Raw genomic sequence first — 9239 nt, 5'->3', positions numbered from 1 at the left:
GCTAGGACCGGGAAGGAAGGGGAGGGATGTGGGGGGGATAAGAGCAGGACAGATGAGATGAGAAGCAGCTACAGAACTCTATCTAACGACTGCATGTTTCCCTTCCACTGTTCTGTCTGACCCTTCATGCTGCATATTCCTGTCTAAACTCTACAGTGCGGCGCTGACTGTTGATCTTTACACGGCGGCTTGGGCTCCACAGTTTTTCTAGCCAATTTCACAGGGTTCTGGAGTGAGGCTGGTCCACCTTAGACTCGTGTTTGTCATGTAATTTAATATCTGCGATCCAGGCTTCAATGGCAACTTCACGCCAAACCAACAAGAAATAGAGACTTGAGAATCCATTCTTCTGTGGCTTTTTAGTGCTTGCACCTTGTCTCCATTTCAAATGTGCCTGTCAAGGAATTCACATTTTTCCCACTACTACTTTGAATTGTTGTGGGAAATGCAGAATTTCATAGTTTCAGACTAATTCTCATGCATTTCACTGGTGCATGACTGTCTACTGGTTGCCCCTGCTATTTGCCTTGAGGACATTTTCAAATCTTATGTGTGGTTTTGTAATTATTTTTGAAGCCAGCAATGTATTAATATTCTTGAGGGACTATAAATTCATACAAAAATGTCTGTTAGGAGAGGGAAATACGGACAAATTGTATCACAGTAGATGTCATTTTACATTTAAATTTTCATGGTTGAAATATGTCTTACTGCACAATTTCTGAATATAGAGCTCACTGATTCACAACTTCTGATGGTTGTCAAATATAGATTGTGTCACAGTCCGTATCATCGTATCAACCCTCAACCCTTATGCCAATAGCATAGATTTAGACTGCTTGTTTAAACATATCCACTTCTGAATTAGTTTAAACCCATAAATCCTTCACATAACAACAAAATACCTTAATTGTTTTGACGGTTAACTCGTGAAGCGCTAAAGCCGGCCGACCACATCTGGAGCAACAGTGCATATAAATCTCTTTGTCCGGTCTGTGTTGAGAGAAAACAGTAGGGAGTGAGTCACTTTAAAGAAGCTAGGAGACACAGGAAATGTTTCTGTAAGGTTTACTGAGTCAAGAAAGACTGCTGCACATAGAGCTGAAATAAATAAATGAAATAATTTTATCATAATAATTATAGTATCCATCATAGTAAGATTGCTTATTTAGGATTTCTGTCTTCTTATATATATATATGTATATATGTATATGTATATATATACATATATATATCACTTTCAATAAATTGTTCCCTTTAATATTTTTTTTTTTTCCTGTGTGTATGCATGAGACTTTGGTTTGTTCCACTGAATGTCCTGGTAGCAGCACTCTGTATCCATGGTATCGCACAGGAGCATCATCCCCTGGGTCGTTTCTATAGCAATAATGCTAATTGCAAAGGCACCCTCCCTGTCCCTTTGCTCGTCACCCTCTGCAGCTATAAGCTGAGGGCGTTGTGTCCTGGGGTGGTGGTGGCGGTGGAGGTGAGGGAAGGGGGGAGGAGTCATGAAGATGGTCTCCATTTGTCTTTGGTTGGTCGTCGGTTTGGTTCGCTGTGATTGGTTGACTGTATTTGGTGCAGCTTAAATTTTTTTTTTTTTCTTATACATTCCAGTTTGTAAAGCTTCAGTCCCTGCAGTGAGTTGTCACCAGTTCATGCAGGGACTGCGTGGTCCCTTTCCAGAGTCTCCTGTGATCCAGCTTCACTCATGGTTGTTGGTGCAATCACTCACACACACACACACACGCACACACATGCACACATACATTTTCACATCTTCCATCTTACAAACATGCATTTATTCAGTAAGTCGCTGACTCGGTCATTCCCTCATTCAGCCTCTGGTCATCCATCCCTCCACTCGTCCAGCAGTCCCACAGGTTCCCACCACTTTAGCAGTGAGACATATAAGTGCGTCACATGTCAATAGTCTATAGTTATTGGTCCATATGATCCGTGCAGATCACTTCATCCCTTTGTTCGCTCTTCCCGACTTCACCGTCTTGCTTTTCCCTTTATCCGTAACACCCACTCCCTTGTTCAGTCAGTCTTTCCCACCCTTGTTCTCTCTGTATGGTCCAGTTGTAATCCCATACTTGACAGTGTCCAGCTGATCCAGAACAGGAGACGTGAAGGTTTTTTGTGGTGGGGGGGGGGGGGGGGATGAAGGCCTTTGTAGAGCCTGGGACACTGGCTGCCCTTCAGGTTTCCTGTCAGTATTTCTGGCGTTTGGACAGAAGCCGTCCATTTCCAGCCACAGACCAGTACATGGTCCTGTTGGGCCAGTAAGGGAACTAAAACTGAGAGGAATGATCACTAACTATGAGGCTGTAGTGGCAAATTAGTAGGTGTAAAGCTAAACCCCATGAATGATTCATCAAGTTTCTGGTCAATGTTTGTTCCAACAAAGGGAGACGTTCAATCATGTGTGATAGAAGAGATGACTGGGTTAGCCATTGGCAGGCTCAGGTCAAGGCTTTTCGATGAAAATACAGTGGGCGCTAGCGTTAGCCACTACTAGCGGGGCCCAGTAGCGCGCACCCTCTTGCCCCGCTTGCCGACTGTGGTGAAGCGGAAGGGGGTCGTGAGGTCAGGCTGCTCCCCAGGCGGGAAGCGCTTCATGAAGTGCACGTCCTGCTGGTTGGGGAGTGTGTGGGGGCCACGGCGAGGACGCCCTCTCTTAGTGAAGCCCACGTACCAGCCCGTGTAGCGCGCCGACATCAGAGCCGTGTAGTTATTTTCCAGAACCTTTTCCACAAAGACGCAGTCAGCGCTTCGATTACTGGCCTTCTGAGAGAGCAAAGAACAAAAACACACATACAGATACACAGTGGGAGAAAAAGGAAGAGAGGCTGGTCAGGAAACTGTAAGAATTGATTTGTATTTTAATATATTTCTGATAAAAATGAAGTCTCACCTTTCCTACCAGCTTGCCACGGCGGTTCATGCACAAGTAAAAATTGGTTTCCTTGCCCCTGATTCTCACCTGGCTACCAAAGGTATCGGCCTCCACTACGAGCTGGGCTTGTAAAGGGACAGACAGCGAGACAGACAGACAGACATTAGAGCCAATACCAGCAATACAGGACAATACAGCATCCACAACAGAACACTTTTAAATGCGGCTGTGCCACACACGGGTACAAAGATTAGGGCACTGCAAATTTAAAGGTCCATTATGTAATAATAATCTAAAGCAACTGGCCATAAAATCCCCCTAATATGTCACAGACTCAGGAATAATGTTCATATAACAAGCCAACAGCCAAAATATTTGCATTAAAAAAATATTTTGCAGACTGCAAATCATGTTTATGTTTTGAAATCATGATTTGACTTGTGGCGCCTCCTACCGCCGTCTACCAATCATTGCAGTCAGTAGAGTCTCAGCTGCCGAGCAACCACGGGTTGCCAGTAACGTCAGAAAACGAAACCTAAAAGACCTCTGCATTTTGAATTTGAATGTAGTAACCGTTTTTGGCCACATTCTTACATATGGCACCTTTAAAGATAATTCGCTTTCAACATTGAAGCATAGCCTTTAACACATTAACAACACAAACACAACATAAGTGCGACGCTAATTGCGCAGATTACCACCCACTATTAAATCAGATTTGGCTCTTAAACCATTTGGCCTTCACATTAAATCACAGTTTGTAGTTAGCTGTTAAATGTGTTGAATGAATCACAGGCAGATGTAAATGTCTCTGGCTGGACAGATGGTTGTCAGATAAAGCCTCAGTCACACACACACGGATGCGGTTGCTGACCACAAACTGGCCTTGCAAACAAGATAAGAGCCAGGAGTAGATGGAGCACAGAGGGCCGAGAGGAGCAGGGAGAACAGGCAGATACGGTTGTTTCGAGGTGCGTACATGTGTACGTTACCCCTGTGTGAGTGTGTGTTTGTGTGTGAAGTTTCATTTCCATCCTCCCAGGCTATGCTGCTTTACTAACTGCACATCTTCAGACGGCTCTTGTGCCTGTTTAAAAATAAATCCCTAAAATGATTCCTACATGACCTTAGTCAACAAAGGGGTCAAGAGAAATCAATAGCACCCTCCCTCTTGCAAACCCCCCCCCCCCCCCCACAACTCTCCCTCTCTTCTGCTCCTTCGCTTCATGTTTATACCTTCACACACTCAATCTCTTTATTCCTTCCTTTTTTTTTTGCTCTTGGCTTTGAAATACTTCTAAGCCATGGCTGGTCCACTTAAAGTGAATGTTTGCTTATTTTATTTTATTTTTTAAAAATCTCTTAATGTATGCAGTGAGATCACATGAGTGGCGTGTGCTATGTAGAAATACACGACATGAGAACCAACAAGAGTGTGCAACACGAGCCACCGTTGGGGCTAATACAGAAATATGAACTCTGGCTGTATGGTTTGGCTTTCTTCTGCCCATTGATTCTGTGTGTGGTTTAAGAATGGGTTAGGCATCATTATAGACAGAGAAGGTGGAGAGGAGGGGGAGAGGGGGATGGACCGAGAAGATGGAGGGAGGGGAAGGAGAGGAAGCCTGCTGTTTTAAATCCAGAGGAGACAACAGGGAGGATGAGAAATCAATGGAAGGATCGATGACGGAGATGAGTTTCTAACACTCGGTCCGACACTCTACCTGCTGGGCTTCTCCCTCTAACTCGCACTTTTTTTTTCCTTCTCCCCCCGCTAACACCTTTTCTTTCTCTCTTTCTTTCGCTCGCTTGTGAATCATTGAGTCAGCAGCCAGTCGATCAGGTCTTTGTACTCCCAAGACAAGCTCCACTGCCCCTCTGCCAAAGCCTCGGGAGGCATATGTGTGCTTTTGTGAGTGTGCCTACACAGTTGCATTCTGTATCCGCTCATGCATGCACTCGGTCAGCCTTTAACTCTTTGTACCTGCAGCCGTTAAATTGTGTGTGTGTTACTTTAGGACCCCTTTCTGGCATAAATGCTGACCTTGTCAGGACCAGTAGTCCTCATGAAGACCAAAACCTGGTCCTAATGAGGCAGAACCTCATTTTTGAGGAAGTGGTTCATTTGGTTAGATTAAGATTAGGGGTAAGGTTAGTGATAACACTTTGCTGAGTCTGAGTCACTGTATTGTCCTGACAAGAATAGCTGTGCAAACCTGTGTGTGTGTACGAGTCACCGTCTTTTCTCTGTGTGCCTCGACTCACATTCACCACAGCGTTTGGCTTGCCTGTGTGTCTGTGTGTGTCTGTGTGTGTGTGTGTGTCTTACCATATTTGTCTCCATCTTCTCCCTTGGCGCTGATTCTACGCCCGAGCACCTGGACGTGTTTGCCGCTGGTGCGGCTGTAGAGCTGGTAGACCCGGTGGTGTCGTCGACTCATGGTGTCTCGCACCTGCGTCTGGTTCTCCACATGCACGCTGAAGTTGACTCGATCCACACCGAGTACCTGATGCTAACACACACAAAAACACACACACAAATGGACCAGAAGCACACAGACAGAGAGTCATTAACCGGACTGAAAAACTACATGTACAACGAATCGCTCTTTGTCATGGATGCAGATTCTAACCTGTAATGGATTGCACATCACCAGCAACATCTGGATACATCTGGAAAAAGTAGAAACAGACAGGTTTTTAGAAATATGTAAGCAGCACTGAATGTTGGAAGAGTTCGACTTGACACCATCATTTCCATCCCTTTCTTCTTTGCCATTCTCTCTGCTCAACATCTCTTTTCCTTACCGGGTGATTACTCACACTGCTGGGTGTGCAGCTGGCACAGCGGCTTGACATAAAGACAGGCACATGTCCGGAGATCAGCAGACAGACAACGCCCACAGCTCTGTTTATAGTAATGCTACCAGCCTTCTGTCCAAACCCACTCTCTGAGCCGTTTGTAACGGTCGCCACGCCAAAATCTGGCCTCCAAATGACCCGATTTGGACTGTGGCGAAATGGCAAACATGCTGAGACACTGAGAACATGTTTTGGTTTGGACATCTAAGGGAAACGACTGGCTCATTTGGCTGTTCCCTGTATGTAGACAGCTGGGCTGGACTACAGGTGTACAGTCTGCTCTGCTCTGATGTGGCTTTGGAGCACGTTCAACTGTGGTTACCTTGAGAGATGCTTTAAATAAGTGAGAATAGGAGCTACCAAAATGTGCAAAAACGATAATATACGGAGGAATAGGTTGGTGAGGAGTAATCAAGGCGTGATGTTGCAGGCGAAATTTAATGAGCAACATCCTCTCGAACCGTGTCAGGACATGTACAATTACAATTCTTCCTTCTTTCCACATTGCTTAATGGAAGTTTAGACCTTGACCTTGGATGCATCAAATATTATTTACAACTTTAGTGAGGGAGGGATTGTGTTGTGCAAAGTCTACTCTGGCAGTCCTTGAGCTGCTGTGAATAAGTGGCTGAAGACTTGATGAAGTTCAGAACCAAGTGTGTGGGCTGAAAAGTAATTCTATGAATTTTGTCTTTCCCCACCTCATCGTTTGCTATCTCTCTGCATGCCTCTTCTCTCTCTCTCTCTCTCTTTTACTCTATATCTCCTTCTCCGTCCACTCTACCTTTCTCATATCATTCCCTGACTCCCATCTTCCTTTATGTTTGGGGTTAAAGGATGACTCCTCCACACTGTCATGGGCATACACACAGATGTGTGTGTCCATGTGTGTGTGTCTCTCTCTGTGTGTACAGGAGGAGCAGGCAGCTGACAGCTGGGCCAAAGCAAAGACATACGCGCTGCTGAGAGAAGCAGATAGCGAGAGAGAGGTGGACTTGAGAGGCACACAAAGGGATAGGGAGAAAACACGACATGGGGAAGGGGATGTAAGAATAAATAGAGGGGGCATGAAGCCAGAGAGGGCTCGACAGTGAGTAGTGGGAGATAAAAATCAGAAAGAATGGGTAGATGCACAGATGTGAGGATGAAAAGAAGTACTAAGGTTACATTGCAAAAGAAGAAGAAGAAAAAAGTGGCATGAGAGTCAGTAGTGTAACCACAGTGTGGTCTGGCCTGAGAAGTAGACAAAAAGATAAATAATGAGAAAGAGGAGGAAAGGGGCTGAACTCATACACATCATAGCACATGTCACTACTGTTTGACACACACAAACATACGATATACTTAATTTTTCTTTTCTTTTCCCCCCTCTTTCTCAACATTTCTTTCCCATAAGCCGGTGTGTTGGCCCCCGAGTCCTTGTAATAGATGCAGACATCCTGGGCATTGCAGCGCACTGTTGGCCCTCACATTTCGCCTGCACAGCCGAAAAAACCTGAACGGCTGTGCATTGTGAGGACTCTCAGCTGTTAAAACACCGTGGCTGCACTGCTGCCGAGGACACTGCAGGAAAAGTGCCTCAGCACTGGATTCCCCCCCGATCCCACAAAAACCACAGACACTCCACGTTATGCCAGCCACAGAGAGAACGAGAAGGAGAAAGGAAAGATGGAGACAGGATCAGAAGGGAGTGGGGGAGGGATGAGAAAATGAGTAAAATAAAAGATCGCAGAGTAAAAGTCGGGGAGAGTAAAGACAGGAGGAGGTATGGAGAGAGGGAAAGCCCGGTGCGCCTTGGCCAGCTGCCTAAACAAGCAAGGCTCTGACATCATAAACCTGCGTCCCAGCAGATCTACCATATGGAGGCTGTGGTTAGACGAGCAGGCCTCTGCAATGAAGACTGGGCATTAGAATGAGGAGTGAGCAGTCGGCCTGGTGGGACTCAGCACAGAGCGGCGGTTTCAGCTGTGTGTAGCAGTGGTTAGCGTGGTAGGCCAACACTGGAGCAGTGGGCTTCGGCACAGTGCAAGACTTTCAGATGTTCAGCAGTGGGCCTTGGCGAGGGATAGTGGTTAAGCAAGTGGCTATGTAAGAGGTATGAGCAGGAACAGGAACAGGAACAGGGGCCTATGTTAGAGCAACGGTTAGTGTTGAGGAAGACCTCGACATGGAACAGTGGTTTTTATGAAAAGAGCAGAAACAGGTTGCTGCAGCGAAAGACCCTTGGCTTATGTCAGCGTGTGGATGAAGTATTGTGTCTGTGGTAAAGCTGATAAGCAAGAGGGGAAATGAATGGAGAGCTGATTTTGCTCTTGTAGACCTAAACTAAAAACCAGCAGACTAAACAATGAGGCTGCTAATTTCAGACACTAACAGAGGCACTGTCATTCATCTGTTATTAATCCATACTTCTTTTTTTCTTTTTTGAGAATTTAAATATCACTGGAAAATGGGGGTTAAAGCAAGACAAGAAGACAGATGTGGGTCGTTAGGTGAGTAAGAGAAGAGAGTGTGAGACATAGACAGAGTAAAAGCCAGGCAGCAGCAGCAGCAGCAGCAGCAGCAGCAGCACACACCCTGTCCAGGTTGTGTGAGGAATGAGAAGTATCTGGAGATGACTGCCATCTGGGAGAAGTACAGCCGACACAAAGAAAGAAAAATAAACCCCTTGGCTTTTAACAAGACACACCTCGAATAGGCAAACTCAAACCCCCTGAGTCTGTATCCTCCTCCCTCACATTTGCTCTTGGCACTTTATCATTTTCCTATCCCACTAGATAAAGCCAGAGTTATTTGACTCAACTTCTGAAATATTTTCAATAGGCGATGGGAAAATGCCCTTCTTGTGGCCAGCTTGGTCATCCCTGAAGTAAGTACAGATGGTGATGGATTTGTTTATGGCAAAGTTTTAAGAGTAACATGGTCCTGACTCTGACCCAGTGACCTTGAACTGTCAGCCAATCAAAACAGGGCCCTCTGTGGTATGTTTTCTGTGAGGTCTGATGAGGAGTGATGTAATCGTTAGACACCTTCCTCGCTCCATCATCCTCATCTAGATGAGACTAAAGCTAGATTACACAACTCCAGGAAAGGGACTGGATTCTTACACGATGAGGTGATAAAAGTGACTTACAAGACGGTCAGCGTGGAAAGAAGGGACCACATTGCTTCCCCCCTCCACTATGGAACTTGGCCCAGAGACAGTCTCCTCGCTCGGTACGAGCCAGTCCGACAGTCCGGAGAGTTCCCCTGCGTGTTTGGAATCCGCTGGATGTTGGGCAGAGTTAATAAGTCAGGCACTCCCGTTGGCATCGGCGGCGGTGTGCCCAGGTCCCCCCGGCGTGGGTGAATGTGCGGGCGCGGGCAAGCTGGGGTGTAAAGCCGGGGTAAGTGTGCCACTGTGACCGCCGGGCAACCTCTCACAGCTGTCCAGACCGGTGAAGACAGATGGGCGGGGGAGCAAAGGGGGAAGGTT

The 9239-nt window shown here is 46.2% G+C and overlaps 1 protein-coding gene across 1 annotated transcript; it reads right to left on the bottom strand.

Annotated features, from left to right (window-relative positions):
* Window positions 1-2468: 2468 nt before the first annotated feature.
* On the bottom strand, window positions 2469-8929 carry fgf18a (fibroblast growth factor 18a; the record flags this gene model as incomplete). The annotated part of the gene is made up of 5 exons (XM_083890961.1): window positions 2469-2793; window positions 2921-3027; window positions 5232-5412; window positions 5536-5575; window positions 8898-8929. 5 exons carry the CDS (start codon window positions 8927-8929, stop codon window positions 2521-2523), a joined length of 633 nt encoding a protein of 210 aa, XP_083747087.1. The 3' UTR covers window positions 2469-2520.
* Between the last annotated feature and the right edge of the window lie 310 nt (window positions 8930-9239).

The sequence above is a fragment of the Microchirus variegatus genome (genome assembly GCF_963457635.1).
Source record: "Microchirus variegatus genome assembly, chromosome: 6".
In the NCBI taxonomy this organism is placed as follows: domain Eukaryota; kingdom Metazoa; phylum Chordata; class Actinopteri; order Pleuronectiformes; family Soleidae; genus Microchirus; species Microchirus variegatus.
This window is presented reverse-complemented; position numbering and strand designations above follow the sequence as displayed.